Genomic DNA, 27126 nt, shown 5'->3' with positions numbered 1-27126 from the left:
CATTAGTTGCCTGGCTTTGTCCTTTCCTTTTGGGGAGTTCCCCCTCGAGTGCCCCTGAAATTCTCCTGCAACAGTGACCTGGTCTTTATGTGAGTATGTGTATGCTCATATGCTCAGCTGTGTCTGACTCTTTTCAACCCCAGAGACTGTAGCCCACCAGGCTCCTCTGTTCATGGAATTTCCCGGGCAAGCATACTGGGAAATTCATTTTCTTCTCTAAGCTATCTACCTGACCCAGGGATTGAACCCACCCATGACTCCTGTGTTGACAGAGGGATTCTTTACCAATGAACCACCTGGGAAGCTGGACCTCATCTTTACTCAGTTATTTTAATCCCCTGGAGAAAGTTCTATGTTGTTGAATCTCAAGTGGTAAGGATTGAAATGTCAAGCCCTCTTCTTGCAAGCTCTATTAGCCATAGGAGGACTTCAGGGGACCCTTTACAAGTCTAGAGAATCCCGTCCAGCAGGGCCATTCACATCTTGCTTTCTAGATCATGTATTTGATCAAGATGACGTGCTATTTCCATCCATATAAAGAAGCAAATGACAACTGACTGGTTGACTCACTAAAACAGTTTGTCGTTCCACCAAATGAAGCATACCACTAGATGACAGAAATGCATAGCCTGTTTCTCAAAAACTTAGGCTGTACTTTCCATATTAAGAACATGATATTAAAAAAAATAGTATGTATAATTTAATAAAAATAATCACATAAAACAATTTATAAATAATTTTATAAAACTATTCTTAATCTAAGTTGAACCATAGACTGAATTCCTTAAGGGTATTATATCAGACTTCCCTCACTTAACTCTTAAAACAATATTTTAAAAAATTTTTATTGGAGTATAATTGATTTACAATGTTGTGTTTCAGGTATACAGCAAAGTGAGTCAGTTACACATACACATATATCCACTCTTTTTTTGGATTCTTTTCCCATATAGGCCATTACAGAGTATTGAGCACATTTCCCTGTGCTATACAGCAGGTTCTTATTAGCTGTCTATTTTATATATGGTAGTGTGTATGTGTCAATCCCAGTCTCCCAGTTTATCCATCTCCCCCACCTTATCCCCGGTAGACATAAGTTTGTTTTCTACATCCATGACTCTACTCATGTTTATTAAAATAATCTTGAGGCAGGTATTACTACTTTGATTTCACAGGAAACAGGATAGCAAGCAGAGGAGCTAGGATTTGAAATGCCTCATTTAAAAAAGAGGAAGTTGAGACTCTGGAGATGAAAATAATTTGAGCCATGACAAAAGAATAATGTAAATGAAACATATATAGTATTTCCTATGTGTCTGGCATTGTTCTAAAGTTATATATTGACTCATTTCATTGTTGTGGTAACCTCTCTGACCTCTTAGTACAGTGCCAGTCCCACTGTAAAGAGTTGTCTCTCAGAATGGAAAGTAATCTACCTTGCTCATTAAAAAAAAAAAAAAAAAAAGCTACTCCTTTATATCCAGAGATCCTGGATTGTATAAAAGTTATTTTTGAATCAGTGCTCTATCAAATATTTGCTGAGCCACACCCATTTTATTTGGAAGCCATTTTGGTTATTGAGATATCTCAGAGGTAAGAGGTTAAACTGAACCAGATCTTGTTATCATTCTGAATCCCAGGGGTACTGATAATTTAAAACTGTAATCCTAGAATCACTTTATAAAAATGGGATACTGGAATTTAATTCTGTGTCTTTTTATATTCTCTGAACAGTAAAACTAGAGTTGGTATAACCCACCCATTCTTATTTCATCTCCTGTATCTGTTTTCACTTGTTTCTCAAAATAGAATCACAGCTCTGGCTTTTGCAACTTGGTAACATAGGCTAGACGCCCATGATCTCTTCCATACCATTATTTGGATGATGCTAGTATTAGAGTGCAACACACATTTACGTACCTCTCTTTCTTTGTTCTGGAGAGTATCATAAGTGCTTTGTACCCAAATGAAGCACAGATGGATTTCCTTGTCCTGTATGACACTCATTACACTCTCAGCTCTTGTAAATTGTTAGCATAAAAATTATCCACACAGTCGTCATTGTTTTTTTTCAAAGCTGTAATTAAGAATTAAGGACAGGCTTTCCTGGGGGCTCAGATGGTAAAGCCCCCTGCAATGCCAGGAGACCTGGATTCGATCCCTGGTTGGGAAGATCCCCTGGAGAAGGAAATGACGACCCACTCCAGTATTCCCGCCTGGAGAATTCCACGGACAGAGAAGCCCGACAGGTTACAGTCCGTGGGGTGGCATAGAGTTGGAGACAACTCAGCGACTAATAGTTTCTTTTCCCTGGTGGCTCGGTGAAAGAATCGACCTGCCAATCAGAAGATACCAGTTTGATCCCTGGTCTAGGAAGATTCCACAAGCCACAAAACAACTAAGCCCATGTGCCACAGCTATTGACCTTGTGCTTTAGAGCCTGGTAACTGCAGCTACTGGGCCTGCACACCCTGGAGCCCATGCTGGGCAACAAGAGAAGCCACGGCAATAAGTCCATGCACCACAACTAGAGAAGGCCCACGTGCAGCAGCCAAGACCCATCACAGCCAAAAATAAATAAAAAAGTTATTTAGGAAAAATAGAATTAAGGACCCCATGTAAATAAATTTCCCTTTGATTTGATGTGAAGATATCAAATAAATTAGCTTGATTCCTCTGACAAATCCTGGGACATTTTAACGATGTATTTCATTCCCAACTGCTAGGCATCCAGATATAGTATTTTAATATTGCTTGTATATAGTAAATTCTACCCTCTTTCTTCTCTTTCATACCTGTAATACATCTGTATCTTTTATATGTTTGTAACTCACCTCAAACTCTTTGCCAGCAGATATGGTATAAAGATTAAGCTGTTTTAGATTTGTGTTTTCTTAGCTCCTTAGGTAACTCACTACAATTGATTCTTTTTTTTTTTTTTTTTTAATTTTATTTTATTTTTAAACTTTACATAACTGTATTAGTTTTGCCAAATATCAAAATGAATCCGCCAGAGGTATACATGTGTTCCCCATCCTGAACCCTCCTCCCTCCTCCCTTCCCATTCCATCCCTCTGGGTCGTCCCAGTGCACCAGCCCCAAGCATCCAGTATCGTGCATCGAACCTGGACTGGCAATTGATTCTTGAGTTCCCTTTTTCTTACCACGTCTTTATTCTTTTTGAGTAGATGGTGTGTTGGGAGATCCAGCTGCAATGGTGACTTTCTACCCGAATATCCCAGAAGCTCAGCCATCAATTGCCTGCGGAGAATTTATCTTCCTCATGGACTGCTCAGGAAGCATGCAGAGCCCCATAAGTAAACAGAGTAAATCTCAGCTGCGCATAGATGTAGCCAAGGTAAAAGTAGTTTCTTTCTTTTCCTGATCATTTGCTCAAGTGGGAGTGAATCTTGGGGATTAAATTAGGGGGTAAAAGTAGTTTCTTTCTTTTCCTGGTCACTTGCTCAAGTGGGAGTGAATCTTGGGGATTAAATTAGGGTCCATTGGAGCTATAGATCTGTTCCCCATCTGAGTTACAGTTAACATGACTACTCTGAGGTTAGCCTTGGAATAGAAGGGTCTGGGGGAATGAAAGGGTGAAGACCCATTCCTGAGTTAGATTAGCAGGGTCATGTGATTGAGAGAATCCTTTCTCACTGTCTTCTCACATGGTCTTCCTTCAGGAAACACTGATTTTGCTTCTGAAGAGTTTGCCTCTAGGCTGTTATTTCAACATCTATGAATTTGGATCTACTTATGAGGCATTCTTTCCGTAAGTTTCCAGAAAGTCCATAGAGAATTCAAAAAGCTACTTTATACAATGAAATATTACTAAGTCATGAAAAGGAACAGATTTGAGTCAGTTGTTGTGACTCCTCTCTCCCCTTACACAGAGTAAAGTAAGTCAGATAAACAAGTATTATATATTGACACATATGGAGTCTAGAAAAATGATATTGATGAACCTAGTAGGGAACAGATTTGTGGACACAGTCAGGGAAGGTGAGGGAGGGATGGATTGAGAAAGTAGCATTGACAGTATATACAACATCACGTGTAAAATGGATAGTGGGAAGTTTCTGTGTAACACAGGGAGCCCAGCCTGGCACTCTGTGATGGGTGGTATGGAGACAGGGGAGGGAGGGGATATATATATATATATATATATAAATATAAAACTATGACTGATTCATGTCATATGTCAGAAACCAACACAACATCAACACAATTTTCCATCAATTAAAAAATAAATAAAAAGTTTAGAAAGGCTACTTTAAAGAAAGGACTAAGTTGTTAAAGGGGTTGCTGCAGGATTGACTTTGGCTTTGGAGATTTCAAGTTAAAGTTGCTTACAATTCAGGGACTTAATACTGGGCTATGTCCACTAGCTTTCATTTCACTGGGGAGTGTTTGTTTTTCTCAGGAATAGTGTGAAGTATGCTCAGAGTACCGTGGAGGAGGCACTGCGGAGAGTTAAGCTTATGAGGGCTAACCTCAGGGGTACGGAAATCTTGATGGCACTCCAACACATTTACAAGCAGCCTTCTGTCCCAGGCCACCCCCTGCAGGTAAGAGTTGGAACAGAGATCAAAAAAGGGATGGAATGGAATCCCTGTTCAAGAATCCATAGCTCTGGGCTTCATCACAGGATTGTTGAAAAGTGGTAGTCATTTAGCCGTGGGCTTCCCAGGTGAAATGGTATAGAATCATTGGTGGTATAGCCTCAGTGGTATAGAATCCACCTGCTAATGCAGGAGGCTTGGGTTCAAACTCTGGGTCAGTAAGATGCCCTGGAGATGGAATTAGCAACCCACTCCTGTATCCTTGCCTGAGAAATCCTGTAGACAGAGGAGCCTGGCTGGCTATAATCCTTGGGGTCACAGAAGAGTTGGACATGACTTAACGACTAAACAACAACAACAAAATTTAGCTTTATGTCCTATAATAAAGAGACTAAGACAAGAGGCATTTGATGGAATTCCTCTCCCTTAGCTCCATGCTATGGACAATGGATGAAGGAAGCTCTTTTGGGAAGTGTGACAGAAGCCTTGCATGAAACTAGCAGAGGAGATGCTGAATATTCTCAGGGTTCTGATCAGACCATGTGAGGGATGTGAACATTAGGAACTTCATACCTATTTGAATCACAAAAACCATAATCACAGAAAAACTAGGCAATCTGATCACACGGACCACACCTTGTCTAACTCAATGAAACTAAGCCATGCTGTGTGGGTCATGGTGGAGAGGTCTGACAGAATGTGGTCCACTGGAGAAGGGAATGGCAAACCACTTCAGTATTCTTGCCTTGAGAACCCCATGAACAGTATGAAAAGGCAAAATGATAGGATACTGAAAGAGGAACTCCCCAGGTCAGTAGGTGCCCAGTATGCTACTAGAGATCAGAGGAGAAATAACTCCAGAAAGAATGAAGAGATGAGCCAAAGAAAAAACAATACCCAGTTGTGGATGTGACTGGTGATAGAAGCAAGGTCCAATGCTATAAAGAGCAATATTGCACAGGAACCTGGAATGTCAGGTCCATGAATCAAGGCAAATTGGAAGTGGTCAAACAGGAGACGGCAAGAGTGAGCATCGACATTCTAGGAATCAGTGAACTAAAATGGACTGGAATGGGTGAATTTAACTCAGATGACCATTATATCTACTACTGTGGGCGGGAATCTCTTAGAAGAAATGGAGTAGCCATCATGGTCAACAAAAGGGTCCGAAATGCAGTACTTAGATGCAATCTCAAAAACGACAGAATGATCTCTGTTCGTTTCCAAGGCAAACCATTCAATACCACAGTAATCCAAGTCTATGCCCCAACCAGTAATGCTGAAAAGCTGCCGTTGAATGGTTCTATGAAGACTTACAAGACCTTTTTGAACTAACACCCAAAAAAGATATCCTTTTCATTATAGGGGACTGGAATGCAAAAGTAGGAAGTCAAGAAACACTTGGAGTAACAGGCAAATTTGGCCTTGGAGTATGGAATGAAGCAGGGCAAAGGCTAATAGAGTTTTGCCAAGAGAATGCACTGGTCATAACAAACACTATCTTCCAACGACATAAGAGAAGACTCTACACATGGACATCACCATATCGTCAACCCCAAAATCAGATTGATTATATTTTTGCAGCCAAAGATGGAGAAGCTGTATACAGTCAGCAAAAACAAGACCGGGAGCTGACTGTGGCTCAGATTGTGAACTCCTTATTGCCAAATTCAGACTTAAATTGAAGAAAGTGGGGAAAACCACTAGACCATTCAGATATGACCTAAATCAAATCCCTTATGATTATACAGTAAGTGACAAATAGATTTAAGGGACTAGATCTGATAGACAGTGCCTGATGAACTATGTGACACTGTACAGGAGACAGGGATCAAGACTATCCCCCTGGAAAAGAAATGCAAAAAAGCAAAATGGCTGTCTGAGGAGGCCTTACAAATAGCTGTGAAAAGAAGAGAAGTGAAAAGCAAAGGAGAAAAGGACAGATATAAGCATCTGAATGCAGAGTTCCAAAGAATAGCAAGGAGAGATAAGAAAGCCTTCTTCAGAGATCAATGCAAAAAAATAGAGGAAAACAACAGAATGGGAAAGACTAGAGATCTCTTCAAGAAAATTAGGGATACCAAGGGAACATTTCCTGCCAAGATGGGCTCAATAAAGGACAGAAATGGTATGGACCTAACTGAAGCAGAAGATTTTAAGAAGAGGTGGCAAGAATACACAGAAGAACTGTACAAAAAAGATCTTCACGACTAATATAATCACGATGGTGTGATCACTCATCTAGAGCCAGACATCCTGGAATGTGAAGTCAAGTGGGCCTTAGAAAACATCACTACGAACAAAGCTAGTGGAGGTGATGGAATTCCAGTTGAGCTCTTTCAAATCCTGAAGATGATGCTGTGAAAGTGCTGCACTCAATATGCCAGAAAATTTGGAAAACTCAGCAGTGGCCACAGGACTGGAAAAGGTCAGTTTTCATTCCAATCCCAAAGAAAGGCAATGCCAAAGAATGCTCAAACTACTGCACAATTGCACTCATTTTACACGCTAGTATAGTAATGCTCAAAGTTCTCTAAGCTAGGCTTCAGCAGTGCATGAACCGTGAACTTCCAGATGTTCAAGCTGGTTTTAGAAAAGGCAGAGGAACCAGAGATCAAATTGCCAACATCTGCTGGATCATCAAAAAAGCAAGAGAGTTCCAGAAAAACATCTATTTCTGCTTTATTGACTATGCCAAAGCCTTTGACTATGTGGATCACAATAAACTGAGGAAAATTCTGAAAGAGATGGGAGTATTGAAGAGGAACTAAAAAGCCTGTTGATGAAAGTGAAAGAGGAGAGTGAAAAAGTTGGCTTAAAGCTCAACATTCAGAAAGCGAAGATCATGGCATCTGGTCCTGCCACTTCATGGGAAATAGGTGGGGAAACAGCGGAAACAGTGTCAGATTTTATTTTTTGGGGCTCCAAAATCACTGCAGATTGTGATTGCAGCCATGAAATTAAAAGACGCTTACTCTTTGAAAGGAAAGCTACGATCAACCTAGATAGTATATTGAAAAGCAGAGATATTACTTTGCCAACAAAGGTCCGTCTAGTCAAGGCTATGGTTTTTCCTGTGGTCATGTATGGATGTGAGAGCTGGACTATGAAGAAAGCTGAGCGCCAAAGAATTGATGCTTTTGAACTGTGGTGTTGGAGAAGACTCTTGAGAGTCCCTTGGACTGCAAGGAGATCCAACCAGTCCATTCTAAAGGAGATCAGTCCTCGGTGTTCATTGTAAGGAGTGATGTTGAAGTTGTAACTCCAATACTTTGGCCACCTCATGTGAAGAGTTGACTCACTGGAAAAGACCCTGATGCTGGGAGGGATTAGGGGCAGGATGAGAAGGGGACAACAGAGGATGAGACGGCTGGATGGCGTCACTGACTCGATGGACATGAGTCTGGGTGAACTCCGGGAGTTGGTGATGGACAGGGAGGCCTGGCGTGCTGCGATTCATGGGGTCGCAAAGAGTCTGACATGACTGAGCGACTGAACTGAACTGAACTGACCCGTCTGAAGTGACATGAGTCTCTGGAATGAAATAGTTGAGGTTTTTGAAGGGCAAGTTCTGGTGTCTTTAAATATACTTCAGAAACTTGATGGATGTTTTCTTTCTACAGGTTTTTGTCTTCACAGATGGAGAAGTTACTGATACATTTACTGTCGTTAGAGAAGTTAAGAGCCACCGTCTAAGGCACAGGTATGAGTTAATGTGCCTGGACCCACATAATGTCACATGCAATCTAGTGCCACCTATTAACAGTATTCATATTCCTTTCAGACAACAGAATGATTCAAGTATTTTAGTCTTAATACTGAAAATATTTTTCTATATAATCTACTTCCTACTAAAAGAAAAAATTAGTTTTCTAAATAATATCAACACCACAATGAAATCATTATCTTGTGGTGTCTCTAAACCACAATGGAAACAAAAACTGAACAGTACGATTTTTTCTTTACTATAAACATTGTAATCAAAATAATACAGAAAACTACGCAACTTTAAATGTACAGCTGGGTGAATTATCAGAGTGACACACATATGTAACCACCACACAAGTCTAGAACCAGAATGGATCCGACTTCTCTATCCATTTCTATCACATCCTAATTTTAATCTCTACTCAATTTTTTCCTCTCCAAAGAGGAAATAAAATAACACTGTGGATTATTTTTGCTTGTTTTTGAATTAAAATAAATGAGTTATGCAGTATATATATTTTTTTCCTTTTTTTAATTATTTTTTTTACTTTACAATATTGTATTGGTTTTGCCATACATCAACATGCATCCACCACAGGTGTACACGTGTTCCCCATGTATATTTTTTATTTCTGTGTATCTGGCTTTGTTCCCTCAGCTGTATGTTGAGATTCATGCATATTTTCATTGGTATATAGTATTCCATAGGGTGATTATACCATAATTTATTTGTTGATTCTACTGCTGATAGTCTTTGGTTTAGTTGCTAAAAATTATACTTCTGTGACCATTTTTGAATTCTTGTACATGCATTTTTTGGGCATGAACATGTGTATACATATATATGAATACATACATACATATCTATGCTCATATAATATAGAATTCAAACACACTGACATAATTGTGAAATTTTGGGGGTATACCAAATAGTTTTCCAAGTTATTGTGCTAATATAATACATAGCAGCATTGTATCAGTGTTCCAGTTGCCGTTTTACTTATCCAAAATTTGGCATTATTTGTCTGTTAAAACTGTAACAAATTTTGTGGGTGTGTATAGTACTGTCTTATCATGGTTTTAATTTACATTTTCCTAATTAATGAAGTTGAGCACATTTTCATATTTATTGACCACTTGGATGTCCTTTTGTGATCAAGTCTCTTTCCAATTTTTTTCTATTAGATTTTCTTTTTTTTTTTTTAGCACAAAATTCTTTATTAGTTTTTGTCAATGCAAATTTTCCTTAATGTTTACAGAAAATAAATCAGGATAAGCAAACATTTCTTAAATTCACTTTGGAATGACTAGATGTTTTGCCTAAATTACCAGATACATTTTTGACCCTCTACCTACTTCTTTCAGGCTACATCATAAATGATACTTAATACATCTTAAGTCAGCCAAATGCAAGCAGAGATCTGGCACACTGAATAGCCATCTGGAGTTCATTCTATGGTCTAGGTGCAAACACTTTTTGACATGTTCTAGAAATATAGACCAGAACATGTTCTGTTCTATGGCTTTCCCTCAAGAGGGTATCTTTTGATTAATAATTGTTCTTAATTTGATATAGTTTTCCCTTTTAGTAATTTGCTTTATGGTTAGTATTTTTTTCTATTCTGTTAAAAAGTCTTCTGTTATCCAAGGTCTTCAAGCTATTTGCCTTTGTCATTTTCTTGAAGATTTATTGTATTTTCTTTCACAGAATCACAGTTGATCTGAAATTTATTTTTGTGAATTGTGTGAGTCAGGGGTCAGGGTTCTTTTCTCTCTCTCTTTTTTTTTTTTCATGTGGATATTATGTTGACCTTGTATCTTTTATTTAGAAGTTTGTCCTTCCTCAGTGATGTACAGAGCCATTTTGTCACAAACAAACATCTATACATGTGTGGCTTGTTTCTGGATCCTCCGTTGCCTTCTGTTGGTCTGTTTATTTGGACATGTGCCAGCAATACACTGTATAAATTAATGTTACTTTCTGATAAATTTTCATTTCTAGTAGAGTAAGTCCTCAGCTTTACTCTTTTTTAAGACTTAGTCATTCTTGGATTTTTTGCATTTTATAATTAGCTTGTCAGTTTTTACCAAAAGAGGAAACATGTTTGGATATTGACTAGAATTGTATTCTCTTTATAAGTCAGTTTTGGGAGAACTTTAGTATTTGCTGTATCAAACATTTCCTCTATCTATATGATATGTCCTTCCTTTCATTTGGGTCTTTCTTCATTTTTTCTAAATATGTATTTCCTATATATTGTTTTGAAAGATTTACCAAATCTAGCAAATAGTTGCAAGAATAAAGCAATAGATGTTCATCTACCATTTACCCACATCCACCAGTTATCAATGTTTTAACATATTGATTTCACTTAATTTTTTTGGTCTGAAATAGTTGAAAGCAAGCCACAGATGCCATGACCTTTCTTATGCATATCATTTTGCATTCATCTTCTAAGAACTAAGAGTATCTGACAAATAGCCAGAATAAAACTACTTGGGCTTCCTTGGTGGCTCAGAGGTAAAGAATACACCTGCCAATGCAGGAGACATGGGTTCCATCCCTGATCCAGGAAGATCCCACATGCCACAGAGCAGCTAAGCCCATGGGCCACAACTCTTGAGCCTGTGCTCTAGAGCCCGAGAGCTACAACTCCTGAGCCCACATGCCGCAACTCCTGAAGCCTGTGCGCCCTAGAGCCTGCACTCCACAGCAAGAGAAGCCACTCCAGTGAGGAGCCCACACATCACAGCTGGAGAGTAGCTCCTCTCACTGCAACTAGAGGAGAGTACACTCAGCAACAAAGGCTTAGCACAGCCAAAAAGAAATAAGTAAATTACAAAAACCAATACTCAATTCAGGATATTTAATTTTTATATAATCCATTATTGAAATATAGGTCATTTTGCCAGTTTTTTAATAATGTCATATAGAATTTTGTTTGTTTGTTTATTTTTGTTCAGGAGAAAATCCAATAATAAGTATTTTATTTAGTTATTATGCCTCTTTAATCTCTCTTCCTCTAGAGTAGTTTCTTGGCTTTTCATTATCTTTAATGACACTGATATTTTAAAAGAGTACTAGCTAGTTATTTTTGTAAAATTTCAATTATGTTTGTTTGACTATTTAAGTTTATGTTTAGATTAATATTAAATATTTTTGCAAAAAATATTCCAAAGTGAATTTGGGCCTGGCTGTAAATTTTGTCACTTAGTTAAAGGTGGTCTCTGACATATAACTTTGACATTTTTGTAAACATCTTGGTTTCAGCCAATGTTTACCCAGTAGTTTTAGCATTCACTAACGATTATTGTCCAGATTGCTGTTAGTGGTTACAAAATGGTGATTTTTTCAATTCTGTCAAGTTTTCTATATTTATTACTTGGCATCCTACTGTAAAGAGGATTTTTCTCTTCCTGACTACCTCCGTCCGCACCCCCCAACTTTTTTTGTTGTTGTTGTATCAATGTGTACTTTTGGATTCTTCTATTATTTTTCACTTTTTAAAGATTCATTGCTCTCATTATCTATTTAGATTCTCAGAATTTCTAGGTTTGGTCAGTGGAAGCCCTTTTAACTTGCTCCTCTGTCTTTTTTCACATGTCTCTGGTTTGTGAATATGTTCTTTCTTACCAAAAACAACAACAAAAAAAACCAATTTAGAGATCATGTTGAGAATTTGAAGAAGATAATACCAGTATGCTGGAAGGCTGTGGTCTCTGGAGGGCTTGATCACAGTTAGGTTCCTACAGTTGGATGTCGGGTTCTTAGATCTCCATGTTTAGAGCATTAATCCTGAGGCTGATATGACTAGATATGCATAGATGATGACTCACATTAACCTGATTAAAAAGAGATGGATACATAGGCCAAAATTATAGTGCATTAATTTCATATAATGATAACTTTTTTTGTCACGCCCTTAAAAATGCTTATATTTGTAGTATCTCTGTTTATAGACAGTCTTATTTGGAAATCTGTTTGTGGTTTAAAAGCTATTTGTTGCACATCGACAAGGGTGGGGAGAGGACCCTCCAGTTAAAAGAGCAGGAGGCACTTTTTTTCTGGTGGCTCAGATGGTAAAGAATCTGCCTGCAATGCAGGAGACCAGGGTTTGATTCCTGAATCAGGAGGCTGTCCTGGAGAAGGGAATGGCAACCCACTCCAGTATTCTTGCCTGGAGAATTCCATGGACAGAGCAGCCTGGCGGGCTATGGGCCATGGGGTTGCAAAGAGTCGGATATGACCAAACAACTGACACTTTCACTTCTCGTAAGACTAGCCTTTTGAGGGCAGGTGTGGTTTCGGTACAGTGTTAGTCAAGCACTGATGGCAGTGTCTATTTTTCCTAACTTCTGATTTCTGATTCATTCTTTGGATTGATTATTAAAATAATTGATGAGGATGCAGTCCTATTTGTTTTTTTCTGCTTCTAGAATCAGTGTAATATACAATGGTTTGCCAGGGGCATCATATGACCAGAATAGTGCTCAATGCAATTTCTGCTTTTTCGTAAATATGTGATCTTGGACATGTTTTTTAAGTTCTTCGGGCCTTAGCTCCTTACCTGCAAAAATGAGATATTAGCCTATCTCTTAGGAACATTGTGATGATTAAATTGCATCATTAATTTAAGGCATCTGGTCCCCTGACATATGCTCAATAAATGGTAGCTCATACTTTTGGTCAAGGAAGAAAACTATCTCTTTATGTATTTTTCATCATTTTGTGTTAATTTTATAAATTCACTTTTTAGTGCCTGTCTCTAACATCTTATTTTATAATTCCAGATGTTTTTCATTTGGTATTGGTGAAGGAGTCTCCACCAGCCTCGTAAAAGGCATTGCCCGGGTGTCACGGGGCACTTCAGAATTTATCACAGGCAAGGAGAGAATGCAGGCCAAGGTGAGGGACAGGCCTTGTGTCTAGAGGTGGCAATATAAGCAGAGTGTGGAGCAGAGTGGGGCAACAACTCCCTGCCAGCATTTGTTTTCTTATATCCCCAAGGACTTGGGCTATATACTTAATGGGATTACTTTCAGCCTTATGCAGAAGAAGCCCAGTATATAGTTTTGGGAGAAATGGCATCTGGTTCTAGTAGTTGGAAGCCCAGAGCCAAGATGCTGGAATAGGTTAGGGCTTTAGATTTAAGAGAAATTGAATTTTGAATGTCATGACTGAGATTCTAGGTGTTTGCTTTAGGGCCTCTTGTGGTATTGTACCCCATCCTTTGTACAAATACTACAAAGTAAAGATGAAGGAACAGCAGTTATAGGTCTGGTAGATTGGAAGAGGTGGTAGATTGATAGTCCATTTGCTTCATATCCACAAAGGAAGGCATCTTCCACCTCTGGTTATATTTCTAAATTCCTCTTTCCCAGATCTCTTATCTAATCCCTACCTCTCCTGGGTCTCCTTTCCCAGACATTTCCTTCCTTCCTTCATAATTATGTCATTCAATCTCTCAATGTTAGTTTCCTCATTTGTAAAGAAAGAGTAATAATGCCCATGTCCTGGTGTAGATGGTATTAAGGAATAGGTGTATCATGTATTGCATTGCATAACACTTGACATGTGATATTCAGTTAGTAGTAGTATTGTTGCTGTTTCTATGTTTTGTGCTTATTCTGGTCTTTTTCCTTCACCAGGCACTTAGAGCCCTGAAACGTTCTCTGCAGCCCGTGGTAGACGATGTTTCTCTGAGCTGGGATTTGCCTGATGGTCTGTCTGCTAAAATGCTTTCCCCAGAACAGACTGTCCTCTTTAGGGGTCAGAGATTAATCCTCTATGCCCAGTTGACTGGGACAATGCCGGTGAGTTCTCATTCTTGTCTGTTCCTCTAGTCAGAGTAGCTATTGTCCTAAACTCTGCTCTGGGCAAGTCCATGAAAGCTGGTAGAGTTTCATCAAGAGATTTCCCTTGCCAGGTAGAGTCAACCCGGCCCTTCTCTATTATTTCAAGTCTCTGACTTCTTGAATTTCCTGGTTCCCTGTCAGAAATTTAATGGGTTGGGTTGGGGAGCTGCCCCATATCTATCCTTTCTTTTGGTAATCTCTTCCTTTGCCATTTTTACCCTTCTCTAATTTGTAGCCAGCAGAGGCAACAGGAGCAGTTTGCCTCAAGTACACACTCCAAGGAGAGAGTCTGGAGAATAAAGTGACATTTTCCCTACAACCCAAGCTTGATGCCAAGTGAGAATTCAGTGTTCCTTTGCTATTTTTTTTCTTTCTTGTTTGGTCTCTGCCATCCTTCAGGGTTGATTTCCTTCTCTTATTTTGGGGTTCAGTAGTGGCCCTACCATCACTTCTTCTTCCTAACCCATTTGTCTCTTTTTCTTCCCCTAATGTGGTTTTTCCCTCCTTTTTCAGCCTTAACTTTTGAGGGTCCTGTACAACTGACTTTTGTGTGCTTGTCCCTAAATCACAGGATTTTTTTTTTTTTTTTTTAGCCTCACCATTCACCGACTTGCAGCCAAATCCTTTCTGCAGACCAAGGACATGGGCCTCAGGGAAACTGCAGCAGGTGATAAAAAAGATGTGTTGAAAGTTAGCATGGAGTGTGGAGTCATAAGCTCCCACACAGCTTTCATTGCTGTCAACAAGGATCTCAACAAGCCAATTCAGGGGCCACTGGCTCCTCGGGATGTTCCAAGGCCAATGCTGATGTATGCTGCCCCAGTGATGCAATCCTTGTCACCACCGAGGTGTGGAACTGGTAAGTTTTACCCCATTCAAACTCATGCAAAAGAAGGGCCTCTGGACATCTGAACACAGCATTTAAAGAAAAAGTTTATGAAAGGTCCTTGTTGTTCAGTTACTGAGACATGTCCGATTCTTTGCAATCCCATGGACTAGGTATCCCAAGTATCTAGGGATAGATGGCAGAGGGTTTTCCAAATGAAATTAAGAAGAAATGAAGTGGGAAGACAATAAATGAATGTGTATTCAAAAAAAGGATATTCAGATGGGGTCATCAAAATATTAGATACTGCAGAAAAGTCAAGGTAAAAGCTGAAAAAGAGCTACTGGATAAATATCAAAGAAGCCCTTGCCAATCTAATGAAGAACAGTTTTATTGGCTTGGATCAGGAAGCAGTCCATATTACAGGATGACAAAGGGTATAAGTGAGGCTCCTCTGATGACTCAGTGGTTAAGAATCCACCTGCCAGTGTAGGAGACCCGGGTTTGATCCCTGGTCCAGGAAGATCACACATGCTGTGAAGCAACTAAGCCTATGAGCTGCGACCACTGAACCTGTGCTCTAGAACTCAGGAGCTTCAACTACTGAGCCCATGTGCTGCAACTACTGAAGCCTGTTCATCCTGGAATCCACAACAAGAGAAACTACTGCAATGAGAAGCTTGCGTGCTGCAACTTGAGAAAACCTACACACAGCAATGGAGACTCAGCATGGTGTTGAAGGTCCAGTTTAGTTTTGATTCCTTGACTTTTTTAGTGGCATCGAACTACTAAAAGGAATCAGGAGCTTTGGTATAAGAATGAAGCAGGTAGAGTGTTGGCTTAATACTGCAGTTGGGGTTTTGTCAGATGGGTGTGATGAAAAGGAAATTAGGGACATAGAGTTGATATTGATAAGAGAGTAGGATAGTGTTGGACCTGAGATTTAGGCTAAATAGGGAAGAAAGTAAAGATAGAAGGAAGTGTTACATTGGAAAAAAAAAATAGAGGAAACAGATTTAGAATCTAGATGAGGTCAAAGACATAGAGCCTGTTATACAGAGTGGAGTAAGTCAGAAAGAGAAAAACAAATATCATTATGTTAATGCATATATGTGGAATCTAGAAAAATAGTACTGATGGACCTATTTGCAGGGCAGGAATAGAGACGCAGACGTAGAGAATGGACATAATAGACACAGGAAGGAAGGAGAGTGTGGATCAAGTTGAGAAAGTAGCATTGCCATATATACACTACCATGTGTAAGATAGCTAGCTGCTGCATAGCACAGGGAACCCAGCCCGGTGCTCTGCGATGACCTAGAGGGGTGGAATAGTGGGTGAGGGAGGCTCCAGATGTAGGAGATACATATAGGAGATACATACGTATACACACGCGGTTACAACTGAATTGAATTGTTGTACGGCAGGAACCAACACAACATTCTAAAGCATTTATTCTCCAATTAAAAAACATAATCAATTAAAAAGAAAAGAAACTGGAAGAACTGGATCCTGTATTTTAAAAGTAGAATATTTTTAAAGTTTATTTTGTATAAGTGGAACAATTTGCTTGATAATAAGATTCTGACTTGGGAGGGAGTGGTGAAGTAAAGGGGAGGCTGAAGCCATTTGATTGAAGAAGTCAAGAAGTTTTAAATTAGGGTGTTGGACAGGTTATCTGCATAGATAGGTGCTGACATCTCTCAAGGTGATGCAGCCTGCAATGAAGTGCAAGTCTGTGATCTTTCAGACACTCCAGTGGGTGATGGGAAGTGACAGAGAGGTTGGAGGTTGCCAGCAGCAAGGATATGAGGAGGGTAACCCAGGTGAGATTGGCAGACTGGTGACCTGGCTGCAGTGATTGGGACTGAAGTGGTTTCCACCCACACCTCCCAAACCTGGGAACTTGGCATATGGCACCTCGAGCAATTTGAGGGGGTAGGGCAAGAACAGGTTTTAACAGTTTAAGTTAAGATAAATAGTCAAAAGAAGCCTCTTGTGATGAAACTTAAGATGCAGAAGAGGTCTTTGTCCTGTGTCAAGAGTTCCAGAAGACAAAGTACAAAGCGTTCAGAGGGTGATGTTGTGTGCAGTAAGTGGGCTCATCATAGAAGAAAAAAATGCACAGTGGAGACAGTGGCTGAACTGATCTGGATAGGAGGGTCTCAAATTATCCAGGGCCTTTGGCTACACCCGAACATAGAGGGCGCCTTGGTCTCTATAGCTACACTGGTGTTTTTTAGCTCATTCAGAGGCCTTGTCCCACTTCCATCCTCCTTCTTGTCCCACTGATCATCACTCATTACTGAGGGGTGTCTCACCAGCAGAATAGTTGTGATCCTGATCCTTTTAAGCCTGTGATTAAACAGAGCCTGTTCTCTCTACGTGAGCATCTTTCCAGGGACTTTTTCTGACCAATGTTTGTCTACCACCTGTATAGGACGAAGAACACACCTGAGTCTTGGTCATAGAAAAGAGAAGAAATGCACTTCCTTATCAGAGGCCTGTCTTGAGAAGCCAAAGTCTCGTGCTTCTGCCAAAAAGACCAACGTGGAAACTCATGGTCCAGGTGAGATGGGCCTCAGTCTTATCCTCTTTTCTATGGGAACTGAAGAACAGAGCTTCAATTCTCTGCTATCTTGTGGCTTTCTTTGTTGTTGTTATTTAGTCGCTCAGTTGTGTCTGACTCTTTGCATGGTACCCTGCCAGGCTCCTCTGTCCATGGGATTTCCCAGGCAAGAATTCTAGAGCGGGTTGCCATTTCCTTTTCCAGGGAATCTTCCCGACCCAGGGATTGAACCTGTGTCGCCTGCATTGGCAGGTGGATTCTTTACACCAGAGCCACCTGGGGAGCCCTGTGACTTTCTCTACCAGGAAGTTACCTATTTGAAAAGCAGCAGGCAGAGGGTGAGATTTGTCCAGTCCCTATATTTGCCAGGGTCAGTTCCTACAGCTTATGACCCTGAAACCTACCCAGTAGAGTCTGAGTTGAGCCCTGGATAAATAAACCATGTTGCCATCTCAGCTCACACTCCTTGCCTATGGGCTGGGGCCTTCCTCCTGCACAACCCACCATGCGTGGGCCCCTGCTACACTGCCATTCTTGTACAGACTGGGTTTACAAATGGGTCTTCCTGATACTGTCTGATGATTGTCTGTCACCAAAGAGTGTTCCTTGGTCGCTGCCTTTTGTTTCAAGTAGCTGGCTTTTCATGTACATAACAAATGGAATCTAAGTACATTTCACCATGAAGGGAGGTCTTTTCTATTAAAATAGGCCTATAGGACATTTCTTTCTAGTCTCTCTGGTTTTGTAGCCAGAGTGTGTGCTGTACAATTATTTCATTCTTTAAAATCTTATTTGGCACTCATTCTCATTAGATTATCACAGCTTCAGGGTCTAAGGTGGATTCAGAGCTCTGTACTCCCATTTGTTGTGGAGTTTTAGGCAAATTAGTTCAATTATTAGCGCCTTAGCTCGCTCATCTGCACAGCTTCTCACCTCCTTGGGTTGTCACAAGAACCTCCTTGGGTTGTCCAAAAAGTTCATTTGGGTTTTTCCATAAGATGTTTTGAAAAACTTTTTGGACAAACCCATAGTTTGTGTTGGTTGTCTGTAGTGTCGTACTATCTCAGTAACTTAGAATATCCCCACTCTGAGCTTTCTAACTTATGAATCCTTTTACCAAAGTAGAAAGAAAAATTACCCAGGAAGATAAGGTACTGGTTTTTATGAATTAATTAGCAATTTCTATTTGTAGAGAGCTAATCAGTGGCCTTCCAAGTACTTTACATTCTTTGTCATGTGTTAGGCTCTATTGTTTTGAATTTACAGAGAAGGCTGAGATTCCTGTTAAAGAACTGTTAATTTTGAGTGTTAACAGTGCTGAGTTTCAAACTGAAACTGTTGAAATCAGAGCCTTAGGTATTTTTTCTTTTTCCATTGGAGTGGAACTGTTTCTCTGGTTACAGTTTTTCTTACCTACTAATTTTCCAAGATACTGTAAGTACATCATCTCATAGGATTGATAGCCAGATGTGAGATACTTTCTGTGAAAATTTTGTGGCCTTTAAGCAATTTTCATACCACCAGGATTGGACACCAGGCTGTTCTTTGAGATAGACTGTTGACAGCTTCCATTATATCTGCTTTCTTTGGAAATTTTGATAATTGAAACCCAAGCTACATTTGTCTAGAATTTTTTTAATATACCTAAAGTTAAACCCATTTAAACATGACTGATGCTGTGTATAAAATAGATAACTAGTGAGAACCGAATGTATAGCCCAAGGAACTCTACTCAATGCTTTGTAGTGACCTAAATGGGAAGGAAATTCAAAATTCAACAAGGGAAAGATACAGGTCGTTAAAGAACCCACATGATGGTGCTGTTTAAGTCTTATCCAGTCCTGTTTATTTTTCTGTAGAGTAGAAAGTAACATGACATTGTAAAGCAACCACATGCTAATAAAAATTAATTTAAAAAATAAAGATAAAATAAACCGGACTGGGTAAGACCTAAACAGCACCATCTGGTGGGTTCTTTAGTGGCCTGTGTCTTTCCCTTGTTACTGAATGTTTCAGTGCAGTCAGTCTGTCACCTGAGTGGCCTGCATTGTCACAGAGAGAGGGCATGTGTCCTAGGGGACACGACTAAAATGAGGATCTTGTGGTATCTGTTTAGTGCTGGGCTCTCACTGCATCCTGTCTCTGAATTCAGACCTGTCTCTCAGGATGCTCAGGGGCCACTAGCGCCATAATTTCCCATCCTCTCTTTTCTTCTCCCCCACAGTTGTTGAAGATAATCGTCTTGTAGAGTTGATTTCCCTTCAAAAGGCAGATGGTTCCTGGGATCTGAATGAAGGTCTGGCTTTGGTCCTGGGTATGAAGTCGGAAGACATACAGGCTGCACTTACTGACAAGGTGAGATTCAGAGAAGAAAAGAGAGTGTGTATATTTTTGTGAGGTTGAGGTGAGTAATGAGAATTGGGGTGAATCATGACTCACCGGAGGAAGGAGAATACAAGAAGTCATAGACTAAATTAACTTCTGAGAAATAGAAGTTGAAGATTTTTCTGGCTGTGTTGGAGCAGAAAGAACAAGGAATTAGTCTGCTAGTAGAAGTTGATGGTTTAGAGTTGATGGATGACAGAGGGAAAGCAAAAATCCTCTTTAACTACAGTTTCTGCCAGTCATCTTAGTTATAATTACTTACATTTATTGAGCAATTACTCTATACCAGCCCCTGTGCATTGCACTGCGCTTCATGACCTTATTTATTCATCAATCAATTAAATATGGTAAATCCTACTCATGCTGTGCTTAATAGATGAATAAACCAGGGTTCAAAGAAGTATGACAATATCTTTGAGTGTACTCTGCTAGTCAGTGGCAGAGCTGGATTCAATCTGGGACTATCTGTCTTCAGAATCTATGTTCTTTCTTCTAAACAGGGTGGTCTAGAACTTAGGATAGGTGAAGTTATCCTAACCAAAGTTAGGATAGGTGAAGTATCAATAGGGACAACTTAGTTATTTCAAATGTGTTCAAGTATGCTGATGAGGACAAATTATATTCAAGAATTTCAAGGTAACTTACTGAATCTTCTAATTGAGAAATTGTTGAATATTGAGATATACACCAAATGAGACATATGAGACAAATGCCAAAAACTTGAAGGACACCCATCATTCTGAATTTTCAAAATGTGGAAGGTGATTAAATAAATTTTAAATATGCTATAATTGCCTCATCTAATATAGTATCCACTAGTCACCTGTGGCCTCTAAGAGCTTGAAATATGACAATTGCAAGTGAGAAATTAAATTTTCCATTGATTTGAAATGTACTATAGTTGTGAAAGACAAACTGATTTCAAAGACAACATAAAAATGTAAACCGTTCTTGATATTTATTTTTAAATTGATTACATGTTAAAATAATATTTTGAATATATTAAATTTAATATATTAAATAATTCTACGTCTTTATTTTTACTTGTGGCTGCTTGGGCATTTAAAGTTATATATGTGTCTAGCATTATATTTCTCTTGAAATAACTATTCTAAAACAAATAATTAAAGGGATAATTTACAAATAAGTGGAAGAAGATATGAGAATCATGAAGTTCTAACTTGGTTTCATTGAGAACAAGACTTGTCTGACTAATATTTCCTTCCTTCTCATGGTAACTGGATCAATAAATCAGGGGAATGAAGAGTCCTTCAATGACGAATCTGAATTTTTAAAAAATATTTATTTATTTGACTGTGTCAGGTCTTAGTTGCATGATGAGGGATCTTTCATCGCAGTGCACAGATTCTAGCTGCAGGGTGCACGGGCTTAGTTGAATCGCAGCACGTGGGATCTTAGTTCCCTCACCAGGAATCGAACCCAAATCCCCTGCATTGGCAGGCAGGTTCTTAACTACTGGGCCATGAGGGGAGTCCCTGAACTTAACGTGGGGGCGTCAGGGAAATCTCTGTCTGTGGTACAGGATGCAAATTCTTCAAGCTGGGCCACAGTCCTGGCAGTGCTCTGGCTGCATGACAATGCTAAGGACATGGATTGTGAGTGGGAACTTCTGGAAAGGAAGGCAGTGGCCTGGATTCACATCCACGCAGGTAGGAACCCAGTCCTAAGACCCCATCTTTCCCCGTGTTTAGGAAGCTAGCCATCATCCCAGGCATTGAGCCTCCAAGCCTAATAGAGGGTTACCAAGATAGGGTCCCCATATTTCCCTTCCCAACCATCCTGGTTCAGACCTTTCCTGATGCCCTAACTGGTTGGATGAGGGTGCAATCTGAAATTGGGGGAGTGGAGGAGGTAGGTGCAGAGGGAAGGGGACATGGGTGGGGAGTGTGAGCTGTGAGAAGGACGTGAAGTGAAAGTGTGCTGTACTGAGTGCAGGACTGGATGTGGAGCCCTTATTCCTTGGGTATTTATTGTTTCACTGCTGCTGAATATTTCTGGGGCCAGAGAAGAGTAAAGGGAGCCTGGGCAGTAGGGAGAAAAAAATCAGGGGTATTGAAGACAGCTAAGTAGGGCTCAGAGAAGATGCTGAAGAGTTTAGGGGAGCCTGGGAGGAGAGCCTGTCCTCTCATCGCTGTCCCTCAGCCCTCATTTTTGTTTCCTCCTTCTACCAGGGTCCATCAGGCACGAGCTTGTGAAAGCTGCAATTGCTTTCATGAAATCTTCTGCGGATCCTGCCATCTTTGGCCCCTGAAGAGACCGTCCAGAAGAATAAGTGCCTCTGCTATGCTACAGTCCTTGCCTTCACCGTCTCTTCTGCTCTGATGTTTCTGTAGTTTACACCTATCCTGGCAGCTTCTTATCACACGAACAGTGGGTGGCCACACCCTCTTGCCTCTCAGTGCCAGGTTCTCTTCGAATGTGCTTTTCCTTCCCCAGCTCATACTCTCAGCTGAGTGTCATGGGTCCCAGAATCTGTTCCCTTTCTTGGAGGAATTCAAAGCATTCCCAGGCTATAACGTTCCTCCTCAGTTTTCCAGAATGACCACATGGAACACAGGTGATGTAGACTCCAGACTAAAGATTGAAGCAATGATGTTCAGGGAATGCTTGAATTAGAGAATTCTCTGCACTTTTTTTCTGTTTATTTTTGTTCTTAGGTACTCATCAGGACCAGACTGGACCAGGAGTTTGCAGTTTTATATTTTTAGACAGGAATAAGAGTTGGAGGGGAGGTAGAAAGCCAACACTGGGATGAATATAAGCTTAAGATCACAAAGAGGGAGATTCAGGGGTCCACTGTGAGGTCTGGCACTTGGGGAGCTTCTTTTAAAAAAAATTTTTTTTTTAACTAGGAGAATAATTGCTTTACAGTGTTGTGTTGGTTTCTGCCATACAACAATGTGAATCAGCCATAGTATACATAAGGCCCCTCCCTCTTGAACCTCCCTCCCACCCTCCACCCCATCCTACCCCTCTAGCTTATCCCAGAGTACCAGGGTGAGCTGCGTGCATTATACAGCAACTTCCCACTAGCTATTGGTTTTACATATTGTAATATGTATGTTTTAACGCTACTATCCCAGTTCATCCCACCCTTTATTTCTTGGGGACTTTCTTGATTGATCCTGCTTGGGCTTTGCTCGCCTCGCTACATGCCTTTCCTCCCACTGCCTTGGTGACTTGGGTTGAGTTATGTCTGTTAGAGACCTGTTTTTCTTTAATCCTTAAACATCTTAGTAAGAAAGCACTAATGGACTCCTTAGTCCTAGTCTGAACTCATGAGGCTTCTAAGTCCAGATCTGACCCCATATAATATAGGAAAAAACAAGTTGAAGGGCAGTTTTCTCTGAGACCTCAACCTAGACCACTCACCCCATGAGGAAGAAAGAAGCTCCTTGTGTTTCTGAAACTTACGTCCCGTATACTCTATCCTTGTGGAAATAACTCTTTTTGATGTGTTGCCTTCTAAAATGCTATCATATCAATATTAAAATGGCCATCTCTACCCTGCACTCTGTTGTATTTGGTCTTTATTTATAGAGTTACTCACTGAACCTGCATCAGTTTTTATTATCCCTTGTTTTTTCCAGCCAACTTTTCTGGTGCCTCTACTGTTTACGCTGTGTCCTTCCCTCCTATCTTCTGTTGTAGGCTGGTTTCCTATCATTTTTTTAATGAGAAATATACACACACATACACACATATATATATATTTTTTTTTTTTTTTGGTTGCATTGGGTGTTAGTTGTGGTATGCATGTCTTTACTGTGTCATGTGTAATCTTTGTTCCAGCACATAGACTTTCTAGTTGTGGTGCGTGGGCTTAGTTGCCCTGAGGCATATGGGATCTTAGTTCTCTGACCAGGGATTGAACCTGCGTCTCCTGCACCACAAGTGGATTCTTAACCACTGGACCACAAGGGGAGTCCCTGGCTTCCTATCTTATATGACGCAGGTGAAGAGCACTGGCCAGAAAACCACTTTTGGAATCCTGACCATACATTTAAATAGTCATGTGAGGAGGGACAAATGATTTTACCTTCAGGATCTTAGAATTCCCATCCTATAACTAAGGGATTAAACTAGAATTCTATTATTACTTTCATCTCGAATAGTCAAGCATTCTGAGCAAGACCACAATGTCTGTTCACTTAGGTGGAGAATGACCTAGAGCTGAGTCCTGTTTGGCTCTTGCATGAACTAGCATTGGGAAGATTTGCCAGTGGTGACTCACCTCCCAAGACTTTCTTCCAAGTTTACTATGGCTGAGTGCAACCCACGCAATATGGCTCTGACATCCCCGAGAAGCTTGCTAGAGATGCAGAATTTTAAGCAACCCCAGAAACTACAGTATCAAAATCTGCATTTTCACAAGTTCACCAGGTGATTTGTACACACATTGAACTTAGAGAAATAAGGGCTTAGTCTTTTCATAAAATAGGCTTGCGTTCAAGTTTGTCATCTAGATCAGAGGTCCCCCAACTTTTGGGCACCAAGGACCAGTTTTGTGGAAGAATTTTTCCATGGACCTGGGGTGATGGGAACGGAGATAGTTGGTTTCAGGATAATTCAAGCACATTTATTGTGCACTTTATTTCTATTATTATTATATCAGCTCTACCTCAGATCATCAAGCATTAGTTCCCAGAAGCTGGAGACCCCTGATCTAGATAGTCCCTATCAATGTAATGACAGAAAAGACAGGTTCTTAAGGACCATGACTCTTGCACAATTACCCTCTTCCACAAAATGACAGTCCTTAACATTTATCATGCGGGACGTTGACTATTCCATTCATTGTTCGTCTCTCTTTTGTCACCCTCAGCTTCCAGACTTGAGACTTAGGAACTTCTAAAACAAAAAAACAGAAGAAGGATATGACAACCCACACAAGTATTCTTGTCTGAAAGATCCCATGGATAGAGGAGCCTGCTGGGCTATAGTCCATGGGGTTGCAAAGAGTCAGCCAGGACTGAGCAACCGAGCAAAAATCAAAAAACAAAGGATAATCTTACTTATGTCTTCTTTAAATTGCAGAATCAACTCCCGTTTTAAAGTATAAATTATAAATGCCCATGCTTTTATTTTTCTAGTTGTGCTCTTGTGTTATAGAATGTTGTACCAACTATCAATTCCTCAGATCTAAACAAGTGTCTATCTTCAGAACCAAAAAAGATATTTCATCACCTGCCCTGAAGCCCGCTTTCAAGGCTGGTGCTTCATGTTTTAGAAAAATATCAAACACCATCTGTGCTGTCAGGAACTGATGATCTGGGCAAGGAGCCTGGGAAGGAAGCTGCTCTCATATTGATTTTCCTCACCCTGTTCCTGTAGTTGTTTCCTGGCTGCTGCAGACTTGGCCAGAAGGAAGGCAGATAAGATGGCCTCAAGATTCTCCCACTCAGACTGAGTCCAGTGCCTTCAGGGCAGGGTACGCTGTTCTACAGAGACTTATTAGTAAACCCATTGCTATTTTCACCAAGGGCTTCCCTGGTGGCTCAGATGGTAAAGAATCCTCCTGCTAATACAGGAGGCCCAGGATGGATCCCTAGGTCGGGAAGATCCTCTTGGAGAAGGCAATGGCAACCGACTCCAGTACTCTTGCCTGGAAAATCCCATGGATGGAGGAGCCTGGTGGGCTGCAGTCCATGGGGTCGCTAAGTCAGATATGATTGAGCTACTTCACTTTCACTTTTCGCTTTCATGCATTGGAGAAGGAAATGGCAACCCACTCCAGTGTTCTTGCCTGGAGGATCCCAGGGACGGGGGAGCCTGGTGGGCTGCTGTCTATGGGGTCACACAGAGTTGGACACAACTGAAGCGACTTAGCAACAACAACACAGTCATGTTGGAGATTATTTAGCATCTGTTGTTTCTCTCCCAACTCAGCCATGGCTCCCTTAAAATCAGTCCATCTGCTTGAAGTATCTGATTGACAAGAAGAAAAACTCCATGCAATGCCCCATATATTGTTTTTCCTTTCAGTTCTATCAGTTTTTACCTCATGCATTCTGATGTTCTCTTATTAGGCCCATACACATTTTGGATTTTATCATTATGTAATATGCACCTTTTATCATTATGTAATGATGTACACTATGTACATAAAAATACATAATGATTATGTTGTAATATGCACCTTTATCTCTGATTATTTTCCTTTTTCTGAAATCTGCTTTGTTTAAAATGAATACAGTTAATCCAGCTTTCTTTTGATTAGTGTTAGCCTGATATATAACTTTCTCTATTCCTTTACTTTTAACATGCTGCTGCTGCTGCTAAGTCACTTCAGTCGTGTCCGACTCTGTGCGATCCCATAGACGGCAGCCCAACAGGCTCCCCGGTCCCTGGGATCCTCCAGGCAAGAACACTGGAGTGGGTTGCCATTTCCTTCTCCAATGCATGAAAGTGAAAAGTGAAAGTGAAGTCGCTCAGTCGTGTCTGACTCTTCACGACCCCATGGACTGCAGCCCACCAGGCTCCTCCATCCATGGGATTTTCCAGGCAAGAGTACTGGAGTGGGGTGCCATTGCCTTCTCCAACTTTTAACATAAGTCTTTATAATTAAATTGGGTTTCTAGTGGTACACACACACACACACTTTTTTTTTTTGGCCACACTGTATAGCATGCAGGATCTTAGTGTGAACCTGTGCCCTCGGCATTAGGAGCATGGAGTCTTAACCACTGGCAACCCACTCCAGTATTCTTGCCTGGAAAATCCCATGGACAGAAGAGCCTGGTATGCTACAGCCCATGCGGTCACAAAGAGTCAGACAAGACTGAATGACTTCACTTGTGTTTTTAGCTACTCTGACCATCTTTGAGTTTTAGTTAGTGCATTTTGTAATCAGTGATATAATTGGCTTAATATTTACTAAGTTTGCTTTCTATTTCTTACATCTGTTTTTAAACATTTTCCCACTTCTTTTGGTTTTAATTAAGCATTATATGTGATTTCATTTTATCTCCACTCTCAACATATCAATTGTATTTCTTTATATGTATTTTTAGTTGTTTCCCTAGAATTTGCAATATATATTTAAAATGAATTAGGTCCACCTTCAAATAGCACTATCTTACTTTACATGTAGTTCTGGTACCTTGATGAGTTAGAGAGTTTTCATAATTCTTTCATCTCATTCATTGTGGCATTGTTGTTCATTTCTTTATAATTATCCAATGCATTAGTATTACTTT

General features: G+C 40.2%; 1 protein-coding gene across 1 annotated transcript in view; it reads left to right on the top strand.

Moving 5' to 3' along the window:
- The window catches only part of VWA5A (von Willebrand factor A domain containing 5A), a 30241-nt gene extending 6809 nt beyond the window's left edge, over nucleotides 1-23432 (top strand). Inside the window, exons 8-19 of the mRNA XM_055581289.1 lie at nucleotides 3189-3358; nucleotides 3684-3772; nucleotides 4424-4568; nucleotides 8186-8265; nucleotides 13062-13176; nucleotides 13920-14084; nucleotides 14362-14462; nucleotides 14720-14985; nucleotides 17393-17521; nucleotides 19746-19876; nucleotides 21450-21576; nucleotides 22099-23432. Coding sequence (XP_055437264.1) covers nucleotides 3189-3358; nucleotides 3684-3772; nucleotides 4424-4568; nucleotides 8186-8265; nucleotides 13062-13176; nucleotides 13920-14084; nucleotides 14362-14462; nucleotides 14720-14985; nucleotides 17393-17521; nucleotides 19746-19876; nucleotides 21450-21576; nucleotides 22099-22178 — 1598 coding nt within the window. The 3' untranslated portion in view covers nucleotides 22179-23432. The remainder of the gene's footprint in view (nucleotides 1-3188; nucleotides 3359-3683; nucleotides 3773-4423; nucleotides 4569-8185; nucleotides 8266-13061; nucleotides 13177-13919; nucleotides 14085-14361; nucleotides 14463-14719; nucleotides 14986-17392; nucleotides 17522-19745; nucleotides 19877-21449; nucleotides 21577-22098) is intronic.
- The last annotated feature ends 3694 nt before the right edge of the window (nucleotides 23433-27126 follow it).

This window comes from Bubalus kerabau, chromosome 5, assembly GCF_029407905.1.
Source record: "Bubalus kerabau isolate K-KA32 ecotype Philippines breed swamp buffalo chromosome 5, PCC_UOA_SB_1v2, whole genome shotgun sequence".
In the NCBI taxonomy this organism is placed as follows: Eukaryota; Metazoa; Chordata; class Mammalia; order Artiodactyla; family Bovidae; genus Bubalus; species Bubalus kerabau.
The sequence above is the reverse complement of the archived record's forward strand: the minus strand, read 5'-3'. Positions and strand labels throughout refer to the sequence as shown.